General features: G+C 43.3%; 1 protein-coding gene across 2 annotated transcripts in view; it reads left to right on the plus strand.

Moving 5' to 3' along the window:
- Positions 1-26,969, plus strand: part of PRKG1 (protein kinase cGMP-dependent 1) — an 837,202-nt gene that overhangs the window by 790,423 nt on the left and 19,810 nt on the right. For both annotated transcript variants that reach the window (XM_087702530.1, XM_087702531.1), the window contains 2 exons: positions 13,624-13,763; positions 16,962-17,051. In XM_087702530.1, the coding sequence (XP_087558656.1) occupies positions 13,624-13,763; positions 16,962-17,051 (230 nt within the window). The remainder of the gene's footprint in view (positions 1-13,623; positions 13,764-16,961; positions 17,052-26,969) is intronic.

The raw sequence follows: 26,969 nt of genomic DNA on the forward strand, positions 1-26,969 counted from the left end.
CCCCACTGAAAACAAAGCTAAGGGAAAAATCATTCAATGAGATTCTAACAAATTGTTCCAGGGGGTCTTCTTATGACTATTTATCTGTCCATACTACAGGATCAATGGGGTTGAGTTTCAGTATTATAGCAGTTCTGATATTTGCCATTTTATTCCAATGTGAGTGGAGTTACTAGCTTTCTCAGACCATCATGAAGCTGAGGTCCCTTACTCAAAGGTGGAACAAGCCCTCCTTTCCATAATGGGGGAGGGAGGGCATTCATTTCTCATTTTTCAAATGAAAATTAAATTGGCCGTTTGTTTAGATTTTACTCGCTGAACTGGAAGGAAAATGTTTTCTTCATATTTTCCCGTCGAATTGTCGCATTTATCCTCTCTGTGCTGTTCAAAAAATAAAAAATGGTTGCGTGTTTCCTTTCCAATACATTTAGCTTTTACTAAATGGCACAGGCTGTTCTCAAAATTATGCATTTAGAAAAAAGAAAGAAAGAAAGCAGCTGGCAACTTGAGTAATTTTCAGACAAAAGCCAACACATTATCCATGTTAGAAGTGCAGGCATTGCAAACAGGAATCATTTCCTTTCCTTTGCCATTTTTTTAAAAAAAAAATATGGTGGGATAGTCAAGGTATAAGAAAGCAATATACATATATAAAATCACTGACAGACCGCATACATTCTGTTAAAATAAAATAGCCCACCAAATTTAGGTCAGAAATATTATTTATTAACTTTGTATGTCGTTAATTAGCTTTTATCACTATAGCCAGTTTTGTTAATATTGTCATCCAATGGTTTCAGAACAAAGATCACCAGATTAATTTATGCAAAAGAATGGCACAGATCAGGGCAAGTTCCCAAACCCTGTTTCTCAGAAGTACAATAGCTTAACATAACTGTTGTGCTGGGTGTGCAACAGGTTAGATCATATCTACAGTGTACATGGCCACAATTCAGGATAATTTGCAAGGAGTCTTGAGGCCGTTATGGACTGGATGAGGGCTAACAAGCTTGTACTCAACCCGAAGAAGACCGAGTGGCTGTTGTGTTTCCCTCCCAAAAATTCGACCAGTGTTCCATCGCTCAGGCTGGGGGGTCAAATTCTATACCCCTCAGAGAGGGTTCGCAACTTGGGAGTCCTCCTGGATCCACAGCTGACTTTCGACCACCATCTGACGGCTGTGACCAGGGGGGCATTTGCCCAGGTTCGCCTGGTACGCCAGTTGCGACCCTACCTGAATCGGGAGGCCCTCAAAACAGTCACTCGGGCCCTTGTGACCTCTAGGCTGGAATACTGCAATGTGCTCTACATGGGGCTGCCCTTGAAGAGCATCCGGCGACTTCAGCTAGTCCAGAACGCGGCCGCGCGAGTGATTGTGGGTGCACCTCGGTTCGCCCACATAACACCTATCCTCCGTGAGCTGCGCTGGCTACCTGTTGATCTCCGGGTGCGCTTCAAGGTGCTACTTGTCACGCATAAAGCCCTCCATGGTAGTGGATCTGCGTACTTGAGAGACCGCCTCCTGCCAATTACCTCCCTGCGACCAATTAGATCGCACAGATTAGGCCTCCTCCGAGGACCATCTGCCAGTCAGTGTCGACTGGCAACCACACGGAGGAGGGCCTTTTCAGTAGCAGCTCCGACCCTTTGGAACGATCTCCCCGTGGAGATTCGTACCCTCACCACCGTCCAGACCTTCCGCACAGCCCTTAAGACCTGGCTAGCCCGTCAGGCCTGGGGATAAAGATAATCTGCCCCCACCCGAATGATGAATGAATGTTGTTTACTATTTTTACTTTTATGTACTGTCTTGTGTCTATTGTCTGTACCCTCCTTCCCCATTTTATGTAAGCCGCCCTGAGTCCCCTCAGGGAAAAGGGCGGCCTATAAATACTAATAAATACCAAATACCAAATAATTTGCAATTATTTTCTAACAATATCTAGGATGAAGTCAGAAGACCCATTCAAAGAGTTATAAAGTGAAAATACCCCTTCATATTCCATGTAAACATACTTAAATTGCAACTTCTGAATCTGCTACTTTAATCTATCTTTTCCAAATTTGGTATTAAGATACTAGTGCCTTAGAATCCCACAAATGTTCGATACATAATAATGTTCATGTGCTAAGGATAGGTATAAGGTAAAGGTAAAAATTCCCCTCTCACATATGTACTAGTCGTTCCTGACTCTAGGGGACGGTGCTCATCTCTGTTTCAAAACTAAAGAGCCAGCACTGTCTGAAGATGTCTCCATGGTCATGTGGCCGGCATGGCCAAATGGCAAAAGCCCACAAACCGCTGTTACCTTCCCACCAAAGTGGTCCCTATTTTTCTACTTGCATTTTTACATGATTTCGAACTGCTAGGTTGACAGAAGCTGGAACAAGTAACGGGAGCTCACTCCATTCTGCGGCCCTAGGGGTTCAAACCACCGAACTTCCAATCTTTCTGATTGACAAGCTCAGTGTCTTAGCCACTGAGGCACCACATCCCCTAAGGATAGGTATAGTTAGAAATATTTTAAAATACTTTTTGCCTTTTGTTTTACTGTGTAAATGTGTTTTATTTTCCATTTCATTTCGTACAGTCACATATATACTGTGGAAGAAGGAGGGGAGGGAGTGTATCGGGAGAGAGGAGTGATAGAGGGGGAGGGGAAGTAGGGTAGAGGGGAATGTTGGAGGGAAGAAGGAAAGTTGGAGGGGGGCGAAAGAAAGGGTGTATGGAGGGTCGAAATGGTACATTGGGTTTGTATTTTGGGGGGTATTGTTGACAAGAGGGATGGCTGTGTTTATTGTTTAATGTTATATGGCCCCGGTTATGCACAGTATTGCCTTTTGTTATAGAAATGAATGAGATGCTTAAAATGACTAAAATAGACTAGGTGACCTATCTAAATCTTGGGGGGGTTATTCTTTTTTCCTTAGAATGAGAAAATTCAACTCCAAGCTACTATTTTTTTTAAAATACTGTTGCTTGCTTTTTAAAACCTTTAAACCAAAATGTTTTTAAACAAAGGCCTTTTACAACGGACATTGATTAGGAGTGTGTATGAGCAATAACACCTTGTAAATGAGAGTTACATTTAGATTCTGATGGATCAGCTTCCCCAAGTGTTAAGTGTTCCAGTTGCGTAGGGAAGATTCACGCAATAGTTCTTATAATCTGTTCTTATAATCTACAACAGCCATTGCTTGTATTGTATCCGTCAAGTCCTAGCAATTTTCTTGACAAGATTTTGGAGAGATTTGTCATTGTCTCCTTCCCAGGGCTGACAGAGGGTGATTGGCCCAAGGTAATTCATCTGGCGTGTTAATGCTGGAAGGAAGGAAGGAAGGAAGGAAGGAAGGAAGGAAGGAAGGAAGGAAGGAAGGAAGGAAGGAAGGAAGGAAGGAAGGAGAGTGAGTGTGTCTCTGTGTTTGTATGTGTTTCCATATGTACGTGAAAGGAGTTAAATAATTCATCATTTCTGTTTTAATTGTGTGTGTATGTGTATGAACAAGAGGAGGATTATTACCCACTGGTATATTGATACAACAAGTTCCTTTCATGCAGAGATGCTTCCCATTCCATCACAGGATAGAATAGCAGTTGTCAGATGGATTCTTGCCAGCAACAGATGTTTCTCCAGATATCAGCTTCACTCAAAGGAAAGTCATAGCAGGCTGCGCTGGATGTCAGCCAGTATTAGAAGCCATTCCTTTACTTGTGGGTGGCTCTTCCTCACGTCCAAGCTATTTAGCATTCAACCACCTGAGTATTTTTAAAAATAATAATAATTTCCTATTTGAGAAAAAACAAGTTGACGTTTCACAGCAAAATGTCACACTGTCGTTCTTTTTTAACAAGAATGCTTCTGCTTGGATTTCCAGGCAATTATTGGTTGAAATGGGAACATTTCTCTTGTATGTGTGCATTCCATATTGTTTTTTTCCAATACCCATCTTACTTTGGTGGGCACTAAGCAGAACTTGTAATCATTTGGGATGAAATAGTAGTCTTTTATATTTTTAATACACATACACACATACACACACACACACACTACTGACCGGAAAGTCCTTTATGCCCCTTTATTATTACTTACTGAAAGAGCCGAGGTGGCACAGTGGTTAGGGTGCAGTACTGCAAGCCACTTCAGCTGACTGTTATCTGCGGTTCGGCTGTTCAAATCTCACCGGCTCAGGGTTGACTCAGCCTTCCATCCTTCCGAGGTGGGTGAAATGAGGACCCGGATTGTTGTTGGGGGTGATATGCTGACCCTGTAAACCGCTTAGAGAGGGCTGAAAGCCCTATGAAGCAGTATATAAGTCTAACTGCTATTGCAATTGCTATTGCTATATTTTAGCTACAGTCAGTGGTGGGATGCAACTGGTTTAACAACCGGTTTGGTGAGAGAGTGCTTTGCGCCTAATGCATGTTTTATGCACGAACCACCCATTTTAAACTTAAAAACTTACCTTCTATGTCAGCGCTGGTGAGTAAAATAGCTGACACGTGGCAATCTGCTGTGTCATGCAAATCAGCTGAGCTAATAAACAGGAAAATATAGGACAGGAAAGGTTAGGGGCAGGTGGGCAGGCCCAACTACTCACCGGCACTACCGGTTTGTTAGAACCTGTCTGAGTACCACCACTGACTACAGTCATAGCGGGAGTCACCATTTAGGAGCAGTTCAAGCCAGAGGTGGGTTCCTACCAGTTCGCACCTATTCGGTAGAACCGGTTCGTCAAATCTACCGAACCGGTTAGAAGAGGTTCCACCAGTGGACCCGGAAAGCAGGCCACACCTACAGAAGAGGTTCCAAAATTGTTTGAAACCCACCACTGGTCCTTGGATATGATTATTCTACACTATCATGCTCATATTTATAAAACTCAGTGCCTCTGTGAAAGCTAAGGATTACTACTGCGTTTGTGGTGCAATCAGAACATTGTGTGTGTTGAAGTTCTTTTAATGCAAACCAAAGATGCCTTTTAAAAAACAAGTTTACATCATATTCTTATGCATGCCAGTGCTGCGTGTGAGGTAATTTAAGGTGGTTCTGACAAGTGTCATCGGCATCTTCATATCCGGTCACATGAGTGGCAAGCCACTCCCATAAAAGGGGCCACCCCACAGAGTAAGTTCGAACAATTTTTGAAACCCACCACTGGTTCAAGCACTCATGATTCAGTCGTTGGTGCTAAAGTAGATTCTATAGCTATTACGATGATCATATTTCTAAATAATTCAGAACACCTGTTTTTATACAGCACTTCTTTCTCACAAATATAACCAAGGCTTGGAATTCCATCTTGATTATGTTTTGAATGCTAGAAATACAGATGTCATTTTACAATGATCAAATGAAAGCACACTGAGTTGAAGCTAGATTTAATCGTACATTCAGTACAGAGGTGGGTTCCTGTTGTGACTCAACAGAAGCCTCCTGTGAGTTGTTTAGGGGCTCATGCAGGAGAGGATAACAAGCAGCTGTGGCTCGCTAAGGATCTCCTCCTGCAGATAAAAGACTGATGGTGCCACGCCCTAGTTGCAGAAGTCAACGTTCGTTCGTTCCACTCCGTTCCTGTTCTAGTCAAGTCTCTGTTTGTTTGCAATCATCGAGAAGAAGCATTTGGATAAGTGTCTTGATTAACATAATTCCGTTTGGTATTAGTTTGCGTGAAAACTTTTTGCCAGAGCCTTTTATCTGTGTTTATTTTGGACTCGCAGCCAGCTCGAGCCGGGACTGATAAAGACATTCCTGTGTGTGGCTATCGTTTCTGAATGAAAAGGTGGGGGTCAGAACAGGTTCCTACCGGTTCGGACCGGTTTGGCCGAACCGGTAGTGGTTTGCCAGCCTGGGTCGCCGGAACCGGCAACAAGCCAGGCCTACCAAGCCTCTGAACTGATTCCCTGGTCGGCGCAGCATTTTTTTCATTTTTTAATGTTCTGCGCATGCGCAGACCTATTTATGGGCAACTGTTCACATGCGCAGAGCAAGTGTCTGGCGACCGCGCACACAAAAAATGTGCACCCATCAAACTGGCAGTAATGCTCGCAGCAGTTCCACCACAAAACCGTGGAGGACAAAATCGCGCTCGACGAAAGCGCGCATTTGACGTCATCACAGCACGACGAAAACATCGCGCTGTGATCGAAAAATGTAAAAAAAAAGCGAAAACCTTACCCTAACCCCCCCAAACCTAACCCTAAACCTAACCCTAACCCTAACCCTTAACCTAACCCTAAATCTAACCCTAAACCTAACCGTTAACGTAACGCTAAACCTAACGCTAACCCTTAACCTAACGCTAAACGTAATCCTAACGCTCTAAACCTAACCCTAACCCTTAACCTAACCCTAACCCTAAACCTAACCCTTACCTTTATGTGAATCGGCTTGCTTTAATTTTAATTTTATTTCAATTTTTAATTTTTTTCATCGCGCTGTGATGACGTCACATGCGTGCTTTTGTCGAGCGCGATTTTGTCCTCCGCGGTTTTGACGGGTCACGGCTCGCAGCAACCGACCCCTGGTTCAGCAGATCCATTGAATTAATAAGATTGAATCAGAGTCCCACTGATTTCAGTACACTCCTTTAAGTACATCCAAACAGTTTATTACATGCACCTTTGGGCTTGTCTTCCAAGCCTTATTTTACAGCCCTGCAGAGCTTAATGGTCTGCACAAAAAACTAAGTTTGCTTCCTCCGTTTTGAGATACTGCTGATTTGACTTGTCCCACCTTGGATTGAAACGCCGAATGTCTTGACATGCTCAGGTGGCTTCTGTTGGGAGAAAATGCCAATTGAATTTGAAAGAGGAATCTAGGCAGAAAACTTCCAACAAATGATCAAATCGCATCTCTTTTAGCAACAGCAAGGAAATTAGTTTGAAAGAGCATTTTCTTCCTCTGGCAGACTGGCTGTGTCAAGCTATCAAGAGAACAGAGTTGTTAAATGAAGCAGCGTTCTGTCTCGGGCAGCATACAAATGCATCTCATTTGACTGGATGACTTGCAGCATAAATGCTCTCATTCCACACTATTCAGGTGAACAATTTCCCTTTCGGTGTACAGCAAAAAAAACTGGCAACGTGCAGCACTGACATTTTGCCCTTTGCTCTACCACACATCTGCATTTTTCATCCATCTAATCACTGAGCAGTTTTTCAGCTCTTTCAAAATGATTTCTTTCTGACCTCAGAAAGACACGGAGATGCCAAACTCCGGTCTGTGAACCAGTGAATTGTGACATTGGGTTTCCTCCAGTGAAAGCTAGAAAAAGGTGGCACGCCGCTTAAATGCCCCATTGAAAAGTTTCTGGAAATAAATTCGTAATTATATTCCCATTTTCTTGAGTCCGAGCTTCTTGCTGTAAGGTGTTTTAATTTACTTTAAAGAATTTGTTTCATCTACTTGTTTGTGCAAGAATCGTCTTCTTTTAGAATTTCCCAAATGGATTGAAGCCACCCCATATATATATTTGGCTTCAAAGTTGGTTAAATGTAGGAAAGGGCCTTGCTGGCTTTTTGGAGACAATTGGAGATTAATAGCAGTTAGATTTATATACCGCTTCATAGGGCTTTCAGCCCTCTCTAAGCGGTTTACAGAGTCAGCATATTGCCCCCACAGTCTGGGTCCTCATTTCACCCACCTCGGAAGGATGGAAGGCTGAGTCAACCTTGAGCCGGTGAGATTTGAACCACTGAACTGCTGAACTAGCAGTCAGCTGAAGTAGCAATAGCAATAGCAATAGCAGTTAGACTTATATACCGCTTCATAGGGCTTTCAGCCCTCTCTAAGCGGTTTACAGAGTCAGCATATCGCCCCCACAGTCTGGGTCCTCATTTCACCCACCTCGGAAGGATGGAAGGCTGAGTCAACCTTGAGCCGGTGAGATTTGAACCACTGAACTGCTGAACTAGCAGTCAGCTGAAGTAGCAATAGCAATAGCAATAGCAGTTAGACTTATATACCGCTTCATAGGGCTTTCAGCCCTCTCTAAGCGGTTTACAGAGTCAGCATATCGCCCCCCACAGTCTGGGTCCTCATTTCACCCACCTCGGAAGGATGGAAGGCTGAGTCAACCTTGAGCCGGTGAGATTAGAACCACGAACTGCAGATAACAGTCAGCTGAAGTGGTCTGCAGTACTGCACCCTAACCACTGCGCCACCTCGGCTCTTTAAAAGGTGGCCCAGTGGCTCAATGATGAGAGTTGGGGAGTTAGATGCTATGTGAGATGTTACTGTTTCTGCTGAGTTTTTACTGGGACTATTATTGGCAAACACTAGATTTTCAATCAATCAGAATAGAGCTGGAGGGGACCTTGGAGATCTTCTAGTCCAACCTCTTGCTCAAGCAGGAGACCATATGCCATTTGAGACAAGTGGCTGTCCAATCTCTTTTTTAAAACCTCCAGTGATAAAGCACCAACAACTTCTGAAGGCAACTTCTGTTCCACTGGTTAATTGTTCTCACTGTTAGAAAGTTTCTCCTTAGTTCCAGGTTGTCCCACTCCTTGATTAGTTTCCATCCATTGTTTCTTATCTTGCCTTCTGGTGCTTTGGAAAATAAGTTGACTCTCCTCTTTGTTGTGGCAGCCTCACAAATACTGGAATATTGCTGTAATGTCACTCCTAGACTATCCATACCCGATTCCTGTAACAATTTTTCATATGTTTTAGTCTCCAGGCCTTTAATCGTTTTAGTTGCTCTTCTCTGCCCTTTTTCCAAAGTCACAACATCTTTTTTGTAATGTACTAACCAAAACTGGATGCAGTGTTTCAGATGTGATCTTACTAAGGATTTATAAATATTTCATGTAATTTTGATTAAAGGTTTCATGTGATTTTGAGCCGAGGTGGCGCAGTGGTTAGGGTGCAGTACTGCAGGCCACTTCAGCTGACTGTTATCTGCAGTTCGGCTGTTCAAATCTCACCGGCTCAGGGTTGACTCAGCCTTCCATCCTTCCGAGGTGGGTGAAATGAGGACCCAGACTGTGGGGGCGATATGCTGACTCTGTAAACCGCTTAGAGAAGGCTGAAAGCCCTATGAAGCGGTATATAAGTCTAACTGCTATTGCTATTGCTATTGCTATGCTTCTATCTATATAACCAAGGGTTGAATTAGCTTTTTTTGGCTGCTGCTGCCCATTGCTGGGTCATATTTAAGTCCATTTGCACTCCAAGATCCCTCTCACAATTACTGTTTTTGAGCCAGGTTTTGCCTAATTTGTACTTGTATCTTTGGTTTTTCCTGCATAAAACCTTGCTTTTCTCCGCATTAAATTTCATGTTGTTGGACAGGGCCCATTGTTCAAGTCCGTCAAGATCTTTTTGGACACTGAGCTTGTCTTTTGGGGTTTTGTCTATACTTGCCAGCTTAATGTCATCAGCAAATTTGATGAGTTCCCCTTCTATTTCTCAACCAAATCATTTATGAAGATATTAAAGCGTACTGGGCCTAAAACAGAACCTTGTGGTACCTCACAGCTGACTTCTCTCCATTTAGATGTAGTACCATTAAGGATGACTCATTGGGTATGGTTTGTCAATCAGTTACAAATCCATCTGGTGGTGATGCTGTCTATCCTACATTTTTCTAGCTTACCAAGAAGTAGGTTGTGCTCTACTTTGTCAAATGCCTTAATGAAGTCAAAGTATACTATGTCCACAGCATTTCTCTTGGCTACTAATTTATTTACTTTATGAAAGAATGAAATAAGATTGGTTTGGCATGATCTGTTTTTAACAAGCCCATGCTGGCTTCTAGTTATGACTTGGTTTCTAGGTCTTCTAGATTTTATTTTCCACCATAATTTGCAAAAAATTTCTTTCCAAATCAGACAATGTGATTGTCTGGATTTGTTTTCTCATTTTGTCTCTCATAGTTGAGGTCTACCTATGATGTCAATTACAGGCCTCTCTCATCTTTTTAAGTGGGAGAACTTGCACAATTGGCGGCTGACTAAATACTTTTTTTTGCCCCACTGTAAATCGAATCGATATAAATAAAGTCATTATTTATTATGACATTTATTGGTAGGGTTACCAGAGCTGTGTCAGCTTTGTAGTTTTTTCTTGCTGATGTTTCATTACCAAACTAGGTAACAACATCAGTGCTAGAAGGAAGTAGAATTTCTTTTTTTTCCTTTAATATACTGTATAATATGAAACTTTTTCCATGTTTACATTCAAGGCAGAATTCAAATCTCATTATTAGCATTTCAAGGGCACTTAGAAAGAAACCCTCTCTTTTATATTACAATAACTTGAATGCAGAGATAACTCATTTCTGTTCCCCTTTTCCTTTCATGTCCAACATTTCCTTCACATGGTGTGGGGGGGAGACAAGAAAAACAGCCTCCATGACAGTATACAGTATTTTCTGAGAACATGGGAATAAGGATAATGCAGTTGTAGACAATTTAATGTTATTGGAGTGCCTAATGAAAAGACCGTTGAAAATTATTTTACATGGTCAAGTCTTTTGTTTAAACATTTGACCAAATGTTATATAATGTAATATGTTTGCAGGAGCTATTTTTTTACATAAAGCTAAAATAAATGTTGAAAAGAGATGTCATTGCAAAACACGTGTGGAAAGGTAAAGGGTTTTCTGGCTTGCTTAGTTGAAGGTGAGTAAAGAAAAAGGAAGTCAAATACGAGAGGGAATGTGGTGTAGTGGTTAAAGCAGTGGGATGGAATGAGGAATGTTCTAGACCAGTGTTTCTCAACCTTGGCAGCTTGAAGATGTCTGGACTTCAACTCCCAGAATTCCCCAGCCAGCGAATGCTGGCTGGGGAATTCTGGGAGTTGAAGTCCAGTCATCTTCAAGTTGCCAAGGTTGAGAAACACTGTTCTAGACTAAGCTGTGGAAACTCAGTAAATGACATGGCTTCCATCTCTGTTAGTATTTCATTGATTTGTTTGTTTAGATGAACGGGTGCCCACCTTAAACACAATTCTTAGTGTCTCAAAACCAAACTAGTAACTATGAAATCATAAACTATAAAATAAAGCAAACATCCAGTCCCTCAACCAGCTCCAGATAATTTCATTCTACCCCAATACCTGGGTAAAAGGCCAGATCTGGATAGCCTTCCAAAATATTAAAACAAGTGAGAACCTACTTAATCATTTGTGAGGGGAGGCAGAGGTGGTATTCAGTAGGTTCTGACCAGTTCTGGAGAACCAGTAATGGAAATTTTGAGTAGTTCAGAGAACCGGTAAATACCACCTCTGATTGGCCCCACCCCCACCTATTCTCTTCCTCCCGAGTCCCAGCTGATCGGGAGGGAATAGGGATTTTACAGTATCCTTCCCCTGCCACGCCCACCAAGCCACGCCCACAGAACCAGTAGTAAACATTTTTGAATCCCACCAGTGGGGGAAAGTATTCCTTAAAGTGGAAGCGGCTGTAGAAAATGGACACTACTGAGAGCTCCTTAGATAGCAAGATGTCAGGGGAAGAACCTGGAGCATGGCACCCTATCCAACATGGTAGGATGGACAGAGACTCTCAGGGAGAGATGGTCCTGCACATAACCATATCCCATGCTATGAAGACCTTTAAAGGGGGTAACCACCACCCAGGGGTGAAATCCACTTACCTTTGCTACCGGTTCGGTAGCAATATGAGTGCTCGTGCACAAGCCACCTCCACGCATGAGCAGGACCTTCTGCACATGCATAGATCATGCCTGCAAAGGTTAGCAAACAGCAAGTGAGGGAATCTGCTGTGCCACGCGATTTAGATTAGCTTGAAAGCAGGAAATCCTGCTTTCTAGCTAATATAAATCGCGCATCACTGCTGATCATTGGAAAAACCGGTTCACCCGAACCAGTAGCATAGAATGTTTACTACGGTTCAGGTGAACCAGTCCAAACCACTTTACTCCTGCCACCACCTTAAATTGGATGTGGAAGGAAACTGGTAGCCATTGTAGCTTGCACAACATAGACGTAACATTCTCAAACATGCAGTACCAGACACACTACTGTGTTCTGGACCAGTTGTAGCTTCCAAGTAGTCTTCAAGGGCAGCACCAGATCGAGCACATTGCAGTAATCCAAATGAGAAGTGATTAAAGTATATAATGCTCATGGTCTCTGGGTTCATGAGTAAGCATGGCCTCTGGGTTCAGAAAAAGCACATTTGAGGCACTAGAGAAATCTGTGCAACGCCCCTCTTAATTATGGTTGCCACCTGCTTCTGAAGCAGGAGAGGTGAGTCCAGTAAGACTCCTCCAAATTGCACATCAGCTCATCTAGGTAGGTGCAATCCTGTCCAGAGTCAATTATGACAGACAGTGCCAGATTTAGATGAAAAGAGGTCCTAGGCTATTCCACTTATGAGGCCCTTTCACCTCCCATTTTTAAGTTTGTAAATTACATGAGAGACAATAAAATACATCATTACTGTGATATATATCAATATATATCAATATATATAGCTGGCCTCCCGACGGAGGGCGGCTCTGCTCTGCAGCAAAGGCAGCGAGGCCAGCCGCCTCCCCTGCTGCGCTCAGCTGCCTGGCTCGGCCCCCTCACCCTCACCTGCCTGGCCGCTGGTGGGCTCCACGTCAACGGGGCGGTTACTGGGAGAGGCCGCGCCTCTTGCCCGACTTCCAGTGCCGGGAACGTGGGCGGGCTCCCCAACTGCCACGGCACTGGAACGATCTTAACCAATACATTTTTATGTTTATTTATTAGTCATATGCGTAGAATTTCTCCTTATTTTCGGTTCAGTGTTTTAGTGTTCACTGTTTTTAGAATAGTGTAATTTTAATTTTGCTAACAATTTGAATGGAGGCCCCTCTTGATCTTGAGGCCCTAGGCTGAAGCCTAGTTAGCCTATAGGAAAATCCGGCACTGATGACAGATCACCAAATCCTGAAGGGTGTGGTTTAAAAACCCAAAGCCTCTCCATTTTGCCAAAATTGAATCAAAGTCAGTTTCTCCCCATCCAAACAGTCTCCAGGTACTTGGTCAGCACCACAATCACATCATCTCCCTCGTCTGGATGCAAGGATATGTATTGCTTCGCATTACTTTATAAGATGCTAGATATAAACATTTTAAAATTAGAAATGGTGGGAAATGTTTGTAGCTTGGCTGGTCGATCTTGGTGGTGGTTTGTTCTCTGAGTTTGTTGTTTAATTTCCGAATGTTTGAAAATCAAACAACGAACTTGGTTAACAAACCGCCACCAACACATTTTAAAATACATAAGTATGATAATAATTTAAAATAACATGCCAATTGTTCCTATAATTGTACAGACTTTCTCATCACATTCATCTCATTACATAATCAGATTATCCCATTCCTAAAAATGATTATTCTGACTCCCTAAAATCAAATTATTCCCTTCCAACATGGTTTTCATCCCAGCTCATTAGGAATCCGAGTGAAAATTAGAGCAATCACATTTCTTCACATGTGTTTTACTCAAAAGAAGAATAAACCGTCACGGCCATTAACTTGAGTCTGAATATAGAATTGTAAGCCTGTTGATTGTATTACTTTGCACTTGAAAGTAACGATTAGCGATTATGTACTCAAAGCTCAACATTTAGGAGCCCTACTATAACCACTGATTCTGATCATTCAAATGTCTGGTTTCCTTAAGGTGCAGTTGAAAAGTGATGAATCAAAAACTTTTGCAATGAAGATACTAAAGAAACGTCACATAGTAGACACGAGGCAGCAAGAACATATACGCTCAGAAAAACAGATCATGCAAGGCGCTCACTCAGATTTTATTGTGAGGTATGGCTGTGTTCTTGGATAAAACTCCCTTCTTTTAGTGTGCAGAAATTTGTGCTCAGCTTTTCATTGCATTATTCTATCAAATTGCTATGTAATGCCTTATCTGGTCTAAACATTCATTCAAATGCCCGAAGGATCCAATGAGTACATGAATTCTCACACCCGATACTACGTTATTGATCATTGTAAATACCATAGGGTAATTTAAATGAAGAGTAAAGTTGCAATGTGCACAAAATATCATGGCTCTCTGCTTTATAAAGCAGGCAATGAATAACTTAAAGCAGCAAATGCATTTTTAAAGATAGACATTTGCTTATTAACAATGATGAAACGTTATACCTAACTGAAGGCATGTTAACTATATTTCAAAAAGCCGTGGTGGCTTAGTGGTTAGAATGCAGTATTGCAGCCTAATTCTGCCGACAGCCAGCAGTTCGATTCTCACTGGTTCAGAGTTGACTCAGCCTTCCATCCTTCTGAAGTCGGTAAAATGACGTTGATTGTTGGAGGCAATATGCTGACTATGCTTAGAGAGGGCTATGAAGCACTATGAAGCACTTATATGTCTAACTGCTATTGCTATTGCTACCCTGTTTCCCTGAAAATAAGACATCCCCAGATACTGAGCTGCGGTGGCACAGTGGTTAAATGCAGCACTGCAGGCTACTTCAGCTGACTGCAGTTCAGCAGTTCGGCTGTTCAAATCTCACCGGCTCAAGGTTGACTCAGCCTTCCATCCTTCCGAGGTGGGTAAAATGAGGACCCAGACTGTGGGGGCGATATGCTGACTCTGTAAACCGCTTAGAGAGGGCTGAAAGCCCTATGAAGCGGTATATAAGTCTAACTGCTATTGCTATTGCTAATAAGCCCAATCAGGATTTTGAGCGCATGTGCTAAAATAAGCCCTCCCCTGAAAATAAGCCCTCCCCAAAAATATTGCAACACAGCAGCAGCCATGAGGTGACCACACTCACCGCCTTTTGCAACTCAAAAATAATAAGACCTCCCAGAAATTAAGGCCAAGTGCTTATTTTGGGGGGTTCAAAAGAAAATAAGACCCTGTCTTATTTTCAGGGAAACATGGTATTTCTGCTCTCCTTCCCATTCTTAACTAATAGCTGTGACAGCACAGATCATACCTTAGTAACTTATCATGTATAGGCGGATACACAAACATGCACGCATTTCTACCTCCAAAATGTTACTAGGTGGCTAAGAGCAACATTGAATTCTGCCTTTGCTTCTTTCGATACTTGGATCTCCTAACCTCCTCTGAGTCACCATTATAATTTTATGCAACTTGTATAAAATAGTAAAAATACAAGTAAAAGTTGTTTCTGCCTAAGAGTTATTTCAAAGAGACCGCTTCCTGCCAATTACCTCCCAAAGACCGATTCGATCGCACAGGCTTGGCCTTCTCCGGGTTCCATCTGCCAGCCAATGTCGACTGGCGACCCCCTGGGGGAGAGCCTTCTCTGTTGCTGCTCCGGCCCTCTGGAACGATCTCCCCGTGGAGATCCGGACCCTTACTACCCTCCCAGCCTTCCGTAAAGCTACTAAGTCCTGGCTGTTCCGGCAGGCTGGGGGCTGTTGAAGTATCCAGCCCCGCTTCAATTGTGACTGTTGTCACAATTATTTTAATATTGTTTCTATCATCTTATTTATCCCCTTTCCCTGTTTTATTGTGAGCCACCCGGAGTCCTTCGGGAGTGGGCAGCATACAAAATTAATAAACTAATAAACTAACTAACTAAAATACCCAGCTTTCTAGCAAAAAAAAAGTAGAAAAATGAGGAAAAAACATAAGAAAAAATTATTAAGATCCCTTCACAGAATAAGTAAAAACCCAGGCTGCTAGCAATATGCTGACTCTTATTTTGATTAAAAGCAGTCCAAATGTTCCAACAATGTTAGATTTGCATATGTCAGAATTCTTCATGAGGCTAGGGAGCACTAAAAACAAGGTAAGAAATCAACAAAACAAAATATCTTTAGTACAGTCTTGGGCTATATACACCTGAGATCCTTCATTATTCATAAATAGAGCCATGGTGGCACAGTGGTTAGAATACAGTATTGCAGGCTAATTCTGCCAATTGCCAACAGTTCAATTGTCACTGACTCAAGACTGACTCAGCCTTCCATCTTTCTGAGGTCGGTAAAATGAGAACCCAGACTGCTAGCAATATGCTGACTCTGTAAACTGCTTAGAGAGGGCTGTAAAGCACTGTGAAGCGGTATATAAGTCTAAGTGCTATAACTATAATCCAGAAAAGAACATTAAATAATAGCAATAGCAATAGCAGTTAGACTTATATACCGCTTCATAGGGCTTTCAGCCCTCTCTAAGCGGTTTACAGAGTCAGCATATATCGCCCCCCACAGTCTGGGTCCTCATTTCACCCACCTTGGAAGGATGGAAGGCTGAGTCAACCTTGAGCCGGTGAGATTAGAACCGCTGAACTGCAGATAACAGTCAGCTGAAGTGGCCTTGCAGTACTGCACCCTAACCACTGCGCCACCTCGGCTCTTTTAATCTGTAAAGCAATTTCAGAAGCAAAAGACAGAAGTTTTAAAATAATTCAACCCTGTTGGATTGTGTTTGCAAACGTGTTAAGCCAATTTTTGCCTTACTATGGGTAGCAATAGCTCATGTAGTTTGCTTTCAAAAGATACGCCCATTTTCTTCTGCATCTGCCAGTGCTTTTATGAGATGTCTAATTAATGTAGCACTCAAGTCCCTCTCAAAATTACAGTATGTTGCATATCCTCTGTAATTGGGAACCCCCACAGGCAGAGCCATTCATGATGGGGCATCTTTTGATATTTGCTATTACGGATAGCTCAAGGCACTTCATTGATCCTGGCAAGGCCAAATGTCTTACAACATCTATAATTCATTAGAGATTGGCAACAGTTGGTATAGTAAGCCTCCAGTATTTAGATTCCCTTGATGCAGGAAAAGGGGGGGGGGAAATGACAGCAATCCTCAAAAGCTAAGTCACATGTTGTCTACTGAATTCAGAAAAAAAGAATTGACAGAAGACTGAATAGACTCATTTTTTCTCAGAACAATAATAATATAACGCCTAAAAACCATCACCCTATTCTTTAAGTGGCAGAAGATCATAGACTGTATTTAACGTTTCAAAGTCCAGTAAGCCTTCATAACTCTTTTCCCCCTTTCTTTTATAGGCTATATAGGACTTTTAAGGACAGCAAGTATTTATATATGTTGATGGAAGCCTGTTTAGGTGGAGAGCTTTGGACAATTCTCAGGGACAGGTAAGAGATGCCGTAAGGTTTATCTTGATAGGAAATGACATTTGCTTGTCATACCAAATGCAATCGCTTGAACAATCTGTATAATTAAAAAAATTCTAGAGTTTGTTTGTTTATTCCTGCCACAATTAAAATAAGGCATACTACCGTATGTCATAAAATTTAAAATTTAAGTTTAAAATATGTACAAATTAAACAGATCTTGCCCAGAAACTAGAAACATTAATTATGTTCTGTCGGGTGCCATGAGGTCCTAAATGTGAACTTAGCAAGTGTGAATTATACAATGGACAGGTCTGTGTGTTGTGTGGTGTTGTCTGCATGTCACCACAGTTGCACACCACCAGTTAGCCCCGTTTGTTCAGAGAGTCTCTGGATCTTGTTGTGCCTGTGTGCAGTATATTCAACTTTCTAGAGCGATCTGAAATTTTGTGTGGTAGCTGAGAGAGCTACACACATATGCTACTCAGTCCAGTATGTAACGTAAAGAGCCGAGGTGGCGCAGCGGTTAAATGCAGCACTGCAGGCTACTTCAGATGACTGCAGTTCTGCAGTTCAGCTGTTCAAATCTCACCGGCTCAGGGTTGACTCAGCCTTCCATCCTTCCAAGGTGGGTAAAATGAGGACCCGGATTGTTGTTGGGGGCAATATGCTGACTCTGTAAACCGCTTAGAGGGGGCTGAAAGCCCTATGAAGCGGTATATAAGTCTAACTGCTATTGCTAACCTAGATCCAAGATATAAAACCTAGAAATCATTCATTCATTCATTCATTTTTTCATTCATTCATTCATTCATTAAATTTATTTGCCACCCATCTTGTATCCAATGACCCTGCGCAGCTTACAACATAAAAAAGCATTTAAAAAGTTAAAATCATCCATTATGAAATAAAAGATTAACAGATGAAGTCACATAGACAAGATGGCAAAGAAGGGACCAGACACCCGGGGATGGGATAGGATTGGGGGTGTGGAGGCTCTGAGTTTTAACTAGTCAACCACTTCCAACAATGTCTCTTTTATTAATGTAATGTGGGAAAGAAGCCTCGTTTCATACAATTATTTCCCAGTTGTCTCTGTCCTATCAGGATTCTCCATTTACTTCCTTTGCACAAATGGTAAGCTGTAACTTACCATGTCTTTTCTAAGGTACATGCTGTAACCTACAGCATTTATTCTGAGCGATACAGGCAGCCAATTTGATCACTGTCATCTGCCCGCTCTGACAGCATTTAAGTCCAAGTTGTTTTACTGGGTAAACATTTCTGGCAGAGATGGTGTGGTATGTGAATGCAACCTGCATAGCTAGTTCCCTGATTTTAGTAAGGAAATGGGAATCATCCTCCAGGATTTTGGGATCAAAAGAACTTGAATGGTATAATGGAAAGAATGAATTTGGAAACAAATTCTGGCTTTGCTACGATACCAATTGTGTATCCTTGAGCAAGATTCAAATTGTAATCTAAATGGGTAATAGCAATAGCAATAGCAGTAGACTTATATACCGCTTCATAGGCCTTTCAGGCCTCTCTAAGCGGTTTACAGAGAGTCAGCATATTGCCCCCAACAATCTGGGTCCTCATTTTACCCACCTCGGAAGGATGGAAGGCTGAGTCAACCTTGAGCCGGTGAGATTTGAACCGCTGACCTGCTGATCTAGCAGTAGCCTGCAGTGCTGCATTTAACCACTGCGCCACCTTGGCACCTTGCTTGGTAATAATCTAGTGTGTTATGCTGCCATGTAAACAACTCTTCATTTTCTAGGGCTGACCCCCCAAAAAAAGCAACTACTTTCTTTGGCAAACAGATGTGATTCAGCCTTCCAATGTAAGACAATATTCTGCTCTAGTAGTGTCCCACTATCAAGCTGTGACCTATTCACAACCAGTCTGCACGAGCAGTGGGCTGGTACTCATGCACCAGTGGTGGGTTCCTGATCTCGTTGCAAGCGGCACGGTGTACTTACCGCCCGCGATGCTCCGTGACGCTCCAGCTGCTCAGCAGAGCGTCGCGCAGGCGCCGTACGCTCCGTGCTTGGAAGCCTCGAAAACCTCAAATACCGGTAAGGAGCGCGGGTGGGCGGGCGGGCCCTCCGGAGCACCGTACCGGAATGGTACCTGGTGCTCCCGGCAGGCACCGGTACGCCCGTACTAGGGCATACTGGTCATAACCCACCACTGTCGTGCACACCAGGGGTGGGTTTCAACCGGTTCGCGGCGGTCCCTGCGAACCAGTTGGTCGGCGAACCCGGAAGTAAGTAACTTCCGGGAACGGAGACGGGCGCACCTGCCCGCCCGCGCTCCTTACCCAGTTTTGACGAGTTCTGCGCTTCCATGCATGCGCAGGACGCATACAGCGCTTGCGCAATCCTCCAGGAGCAGCTGGAGCATCGCACAGACGCTAGTACGCATGCGTGTGCCGCGCACGTGCGTGAGGACGCCGCCGGCCCCGTTCCAACCAAATCAGTTGGAACGGGGTGAGAAACCCACCCCTGGTGCACACGCACACACAGCACAACTTGTTGAGCAAGTTGAGCTTTGCATGCACAAGCGTGCCGATCCATCGCTTGTGCAAGTTGAGCTGAATGTGCTCCCTCTCCTGATTCCCCTCCCCCCCTCATTCTGCTGCCAAGCCACAAAGGTTGGGGACTACTGCTCTAGATCAGGGGTGTCAAACTTGCGCCCTCACGGCGGCGTCACGTGACATATTGGGACTTTTTTCTCCTCCGCTAAAACCGGGCGGGGTTGGGGCCAGTATGTGATGTATCTGGCCCGTGAGCCGTGTGTTTGACACCCCTGCTCTAGATGATGATCAAAATTACATGTGTCCAAAATTTATGTATCTAGTTAGCATTGAGCTAACTGCCAACTGATTTCGAAAGAAGACTAGATAAGCATAGCCCATGCCATGATCAGACCAAGGCATGTTTGGTTCAGCAACCTCATGGCTGATCAGATGTTTATGGGGGTTCCACCACAAAACCGCGTTCGACTAAAGCGCGCTCGACGAAACCGCGTAGCTGACGTCATCACAGCGCGACGAAAAAAGCACGCTGTGAACGATAAAGCTAAAATTAACATCTAAACCTAACCCTAAACCTAACCCTAACCCTAAACCTAACCTTTAACCTAACGCTAAACCTAACCCTTAACCTAACCCTAACCCTAAACCTAAACCTAAACGTAACCCTTACCTTAACTTGAATCGGCTTGCTTTCAAAGCGCTTTTTAAAGCGCCCTTTTTTCTCCGCGCTGGCTGTTGTCGCCCTGCTGATGACGTCAGCGACGCGGTTTAATCGGACGCGCTTTAGTGGAGCGCGGTTTTGTCGTGCCACGGTTTATGGGAAGCCCATTAGCCGACCTATTAGTCCTTCCGCTCACCTTCTTCAGCTAATGATATTGAGAAGGCACTCTTACTGAAGACAACATTTATCCATCGTGACATGCAGCCTATTGTAGGAAATTACTTAGGATTGCTGGCAGCAATAGAAGAGCGTCCTCGTATGATCCTCATCTTGGCCAATAGGGTACTTCTGACAGATATCGCTGCCAAAAAATCTTTGGCGTCGGACAGCAGAAATAAATTTCTCAAACCACCGCAAAGGCTTCCGTCATCACCCCACCCAAGTCACTCAATGTGTTGTTGACTTAGTGTTGCTCTCTGAAAGTTGACAGATTTCACTATTATGATGGACTGGTACCTTGTGCTTTTAAATATTTAACATGCAATTTTATTCAAGGTAGTTTCAGACAACGAGGTAAGCCATTCCAATAAGTAATGCTGCCACTCTGACTTAAACAGAATTTCCATTAAATTCAATTATTCTTACCTGGGAGGATATTCATTTCATATATTGCCTACCCCTCTAATCTCAGTCCTCTCGGTGGTTTACAATATGCAGCAAGAAAGAAAATATAAGCAATAAAACCATACATCTCACAAAAATACATTTTGCTGCAAATCCAGCTGCCCCCAACAACCCTGATCCGCAAAATTGGGAAGGAGGCAATCTCAGCTTGTAGAACAAGCTGTCTGCAATGCAACCGAGGAAGTCTCCTTCCACCTCCCAACATGTATTAATGTATTTAATTATTTAACCAATAGCAATAGCAATAGCAGTTAGACTTATATACCGCTTCATAGGGCTTTCAGCCCTCTGTAAGCGGTTTACAGAGTAAGCATATTTTCCCCAACAACAATCCGGGTTCTCATTTTACCCACCTCGGAAGGATGGAAGGCTGAGTCAACCCTGAGCCGGTGAGATTTGAACAGCCGAACTGCAGAACTGCAGTCAGCTGAAGTAGCCTGCAGTGCTGCATTTAACCACTGCACCACCTCGGCTCAAGAAAGAAGAAAGAAAGAAAGAAAGAAAGAAAGAAAGAAGAAAGAAAGAAAGAAAGAAAGAAAGAAAGAAATAGCAATAGCAATAGCAATAGCAATAGCAATAGCAATAGCAGTTAGACTTATATATCACTTCATAGGGCTTTCAGCCCTGTCTAAGCGGTTTACAGAGTCAGCATATTGCCCCCAACAACAATCCGGGTCCTCATTTTACCCACCTCGGAAGGATGGAAGGCTGAGTCAACCCTGAGCCGGTGAGATTTGAACAGCGGAACTGCAGAACTGCAGTCAGCTGAAGTAGCCTGCAGTGCTGCATTTTACCACTGCGCCACCTCGGCTCTTTAAGGCCTGCTTTGTATTGTGGTTAATTTGATTTGTTTTTCTTACGTTAAAACTTGCTTTCAACTATCCAGAGGCTCTACCATGACACCGGCAGCCATATAAAACAAGGAAAAAAGAAATGTCATGTGGGATAGAAAGCAAAAGCTTCCTGTCCCGGGGAGACTTTTTTAGGATGGGTAGATTCTCCCTGATTCCAAAGACAACCAAGATGGACTTTATCGGAGACTACAATTGGTCCAGAACGCAGCCGCGCGAGCGATACTGGGTGTACCAAGATACACCCATGTTACACCTATCCTCCGCGAGCTGCACTGGCTCCTGATCGGTCTCCGAACACACTTCAAGGTGCTGGTTATTACCTTTAAAGCCCTACATGGCCTAGGACCTGGATATCTACGAGACCGTCTTCTGCCACACACCTCCCAGCGTCCGGTAAGATCACACAGGATGGGCCTTCTCTGGGTGCCATCGACTAGACAATGTCGTCTGGCGGCTCCTCGGGGGAGGGCCTTCTCTGTAGCTGCCCCGGCCCTATGGAACGATCTACCCCCAGAGATCCGGACCCTCCCCACTCTCTCAGCCTTCCGAAAGTCTATTAAGACCTGACTATTCCGGCAGGCCTGGGGCTGTTACCTCTTGATTGAGGTCCAGCCTCCACTAAGGTTGAGTGCATGTTGTGCCTTTTTAACTTGTCTTGTCTCTTTATTTTAATTTTTTTAGTTTTCTTTTAAATTGTTTTTATGTAAGCCGGCTGGAGTCCTTCGGGATTGGGCAGCATATAAATTTATTAAACCTTAACCTTAACCTTATAATTCATACCAGCACTTTGAACGGAATTCAGAAACGTATTGGCCAATCGGTGTTGAGCCCACAAAAGAGATATTATATTGTCCCAATATACTGTATTTCAAAAAGCACTGGGCTGTTTTTCCTTGAAGAAAAACATTTAGCTTCTCATCCAAGGAGCTTCTTCAGTTCTGATTGAATGGTAGAGGAGAGAAGGATTTATATTCCCAAATGACAGCAAGGAAGCTTCTTGGATAGTAAGCAAAAAGTATTCAAGGAAAAACAAAGTCATTTGCCTTTTGAAAAGCATCTTTGGGGCCACCATGACCTGGATGACTGAGAATCTCCATAAACATCTGTATATATTCATTAGTCCATGGCATTCCTGACCAATTGCAATTTCTCAGATGCCTTCAAAAATAGAGCTCCAGGCAGAATATGTTGCATTTCTATATCGCAGAGATGTGAATGATGAGTTAGTATCACAAGTTACCCACCACCACCACCAAAAAAAGAAGAGGACTATATTGTTGCACCAGCTGAAGCTGGACAAAAATCTTTTTTGGCCTTATAGCAATCGCACTTAGACTTATATACCGCTTCATAGTGCTTTTACAGCCTTCTCTAAGTGGTTTACAGAGGCGGTTCCACCACAAAACCGCGGTCGACAAAAGCGCGCTCGACGAAAGCGCGTACGTGACATCATCACAGCACGACGAAAACATCGCGCTGTGATCAGTAAATGTAAAATTAAAGCGAAAACCTTACCCTAACCCCCCCAAACCTAACACTAAACCTAACCCTAAACCTAACCCTTAACCTAACCCTAAACCTAACCCTTAACCTAACGCTAAACCTAACGCTAACCCTTAACCTAATGCTAAACATAACCCTAACGCTTAACGTAACCCTAAACCTAACCCTAACCCTTAACCTTACCCTAACCCTAAACCTAAACCTAACCCTTACCTTTATGTGAATCGGCTTGCTTTAATTTTATTTTTATTTCAATTTTTAATTTTTTTTTGTCGCGCTGTGATGACGTCACGTACGCGCTTTCGCCGAGCGTGCTTTTGTCGACCGCGGTTTTGACGGGTCACGTACAGAGGCAGCCTATTGCCCCCAACAATCAGGGTCCTCATGTTACCCACCTCAGAAGGCTGGAAGGCTGAGTCAACCTTGAGCCTGGTGAGATTTCAACTGCTGAACTGCAGCTAGCAGTCAGCTGAAGTAGCCTGCAGTACTGCACTCTAACCACTGTGCCATCTCGACTCTTGACTCTCTATTTGCTGATCAAGCAGGAGCTTGAATTCAGGAAAAGCTTGTGAATGTGTGTGAACTCAGTAGGGAAGGAAACCTTGTGTGGAGCCAAAACAGAAGTCTGAATCTTTTGTATGAACACTATTTCCACCTTGCCTGGGTTTAATTTTACCCAGTTTTTCTCCATCCAATCCTTTTCAGCTGTATATTGAATGAGGACCTCCTGTGCATCTATGACTCAGCCTAGGGAAGTAACGAATTAGCCAGGTATGATCAGAGTATTGATAATACCTCACTCACAAATCGATGGTGTTAAATAGTACAGGATTCCCCCTCTACCATCCCCAGTTTGAAATCTGTGTCAGCCCTTCTTCATTCAAAAATCAGGAAAGAAAACCACAGGACTCCATTGATAGAAATCAAGTGTACTTTTACTAATTATAAATGAATAGAAGCGAAGCGAAGCGAAGTCTGATTATTTAGGCGCGAAAGCGAATAATGTATTGTATAATTCATTCCCCTCCCCTTGGCATCCCCGTGCACAGTCCAATCATAATTCTCCCAATTGTCAGGTGTGAGATAACTTCGAAAGGCATCACCAGGATGGAATGCTGGTTCCGTTGGCCTTGGCGGGAAACACTCCTCCTCCACATGCGCAGTAAGGTGGACAGTTCAACCTCTAGAATCTTCCTCCAGCACAACAATCAGTCCCCTCCCAAATACCATGCCCCCCCTCCCCGTTTCAATGGCAGCCGAAGCAGCAGCAAAGCGGAGGCTGACAATCTGGTTAACCCACTATTGACGATCTCTTTTCTTTCAAACACTTTCAGCAACGCATCTCATGCTCTCCTCCCACTTACTTGCATTACTCCTTGTAGTCCTTCAAAACAGTCTCCTTGGGACTTTAAAGTTAAGACTCCCCCCATCCCCATCCCATCACTCCCTACCCCCCCCCCCAAAGCATTATCACTTTCAGACAGGGACTACCTATTCTCTTCCACATGTCCCTCCAGATCTCCCTTCAAAATATCATGGAAATCATTTCAGCTAGAGCAGGGGTGTCAAACTCAAGGCCTGAATCTGGCCCTCAGGTTGTTTACTTCTGGCTCACAGCACCACCCTGGAAACAGCGATGGATCAATAGCAGTAGACTTATATACCGCTTCATAGGCCTTTCAGGCCTCTCTAAGCGGTTTACAGAGAGTCAGCATGTGGGGCCTTTCAGGCCTCTCTAAGCGGTTTTCAGAGAGTCAGCCTGTGGGGCCTCTGCCAGCAAAAACGGAGTTCCGTTTTCAGCTGCGACAGCCTCTTGCAACACTCTGCCAGTGAAAATGGAGCTCCATTTTCACTGGCAGAGCACTCGGGCCACCACAGGCACCCCCAACATGAGTAATGTAGAGCTGACCATGCCCCCTTGGCCATGCCTGCCTCCCTGCCCCTCCACCCCACCCCACAAGGTCAAACACAACCATGATGCGGCCCTCAATGAAATTGAGTTTGACGCCCCTGAGCTAGAGGAACTCTCCATAGTCAGCAGCCACAGTCCAATCAATGCAAACTCTTATAGTGAGCATCAATGATGCAAGAGCTGAGGTGGCGCAGTGGTTAGAGTACAGCCACTTCAGCTGACTGTTAGCTGCAGTTCGGCGGTTCAAATCTCACCGGCTCAAGGTTGACTCAGCCTTCCATCCTTCCGAGGTGGGTGAAATGAGGACTCAGACTGTGGGGGAGATATGCTGACTCTGTAAACCGCTTAGAGAGGGCTGAAAGCCCTATGAAGCGGTATATAAGTCTAACTGCTAAGTCCTATCTATGACAGAATGTCATCTGATGGGGCCCAGGAAGAGAGCTTTTTCTGTTGTGGATCTCACCTTTTATAACATCATAGCTCTGGGGATTAGATTTGCAAGGCCTTAGAGATGCAGTTTTGTCCTTGTGCTTGGGAATCTGGATGCGTGGAAAACCGTGCAGTTTAATCTGTCTCTTAGTTTTTTCTTTTAACCTTGGCTTCTGATCAGTATTTCTACGGAGTTTTTATATAATTGTTAGCAGCCACCCACAGTCATGACTTTGAGACAGGAAGCCACATAAATTTAAATGAATGAATAAATATAATAAAAATCTTACCAGGAGGAGGATAATTAAACTTTTAGACCTCCCTATATCCAAATATAGAGGCAAAATGTAAATCAGAGTCAGCAGTATTCCTATAATTCGAAAATATATAAAACAATATTCAGTAATAAAATATCAAAATCAAAAGATTTAGAGAGCCAAGGTGGCGCAGTGGTTAAATGCAGCACTGCAGGCTACTGCTAGATCAGCAGGTCAGCGGTTCAAATCTCACCGGCTCAGGGTTGACTCAGCCTTCCATCCTTCCGAGGTGGGTAAAATGAGGACCCAGATTGTTGGGGGCAATATGCTGACTCTCTGTAAACCGCTTAGAGAGGCCTGAAAGGCCTATGAAGCGGTATATAAGTCTACTGCTATTGCTATTGCTATTGCTATTTGAAAGAATGGATATTACTGGCTAATATGCCTGATGCTTCCAAAAGATGTGCTCTAACACCTGTTTGAAATTATGTAAATAAAAGTAGATCACTTGGGTTATGACTGGATAGGAAAAAACTGTGTTTAAAACTTACCAGTTGCATCAGTGGTACAGCCAAAGAAGACAGAAATATAGTAATGAAACCTCAAAACTTACTTTTATGGTATTATTTTTATTATCACTTTAAATTCCAAACACTTAATTATCTTTAATTTGTTTAAAAAATAAAATTACAATACAAATTATATTGTGCTCAGATTTCTTGTTTGCATAAGTCTTTGAACCTTTATTTTAATACTTTTTTTTTGTCTACTCCTGGTATCTGCTGCCATCTAGCTACGAAAGAGAATTTCTCTTTTATTTCGGTCATCTATTAATAATTGAAATGCTTAGCACTAGAAAAACCTTGTTAACTCTTTGTGCTGCTTTAGTTTTAGGCTGCATGCCTGCTTTAGAACGGGCTTACACAGCATAACATCAGTATATATGTATCCTAAAGAAAGACAAAGTCTAGGGTTGAAAGTGCTTACCCAGAAGTTAATTTGGGGGATGTGAAATGTGAAGCCATCTGCATCCGTCAAGAAAACTGACCATATTGGTTCTCCTTTTAAAACTTAATTTGGAAGTTGGTTGTAATATT

This window comes from Thamnophis sirtalis, unplaced genomic scaffold, assembly GCF_051295495.1.
Source record: "Thamnophis sirtalis isolate CommonGarterSnake01/CBP01778 unplaced genomic scaffold, rThaSir2_p1.2 scaffold_15, whole genome shotgun sequence".
NCBI classification, from domain to species: domain Eukaryota; kingdom Metazoa; phylum Chordata; class Lepidosauria; order Squamata; family Natricidae; genus Thamnophis; species Thamnophis sirtalis.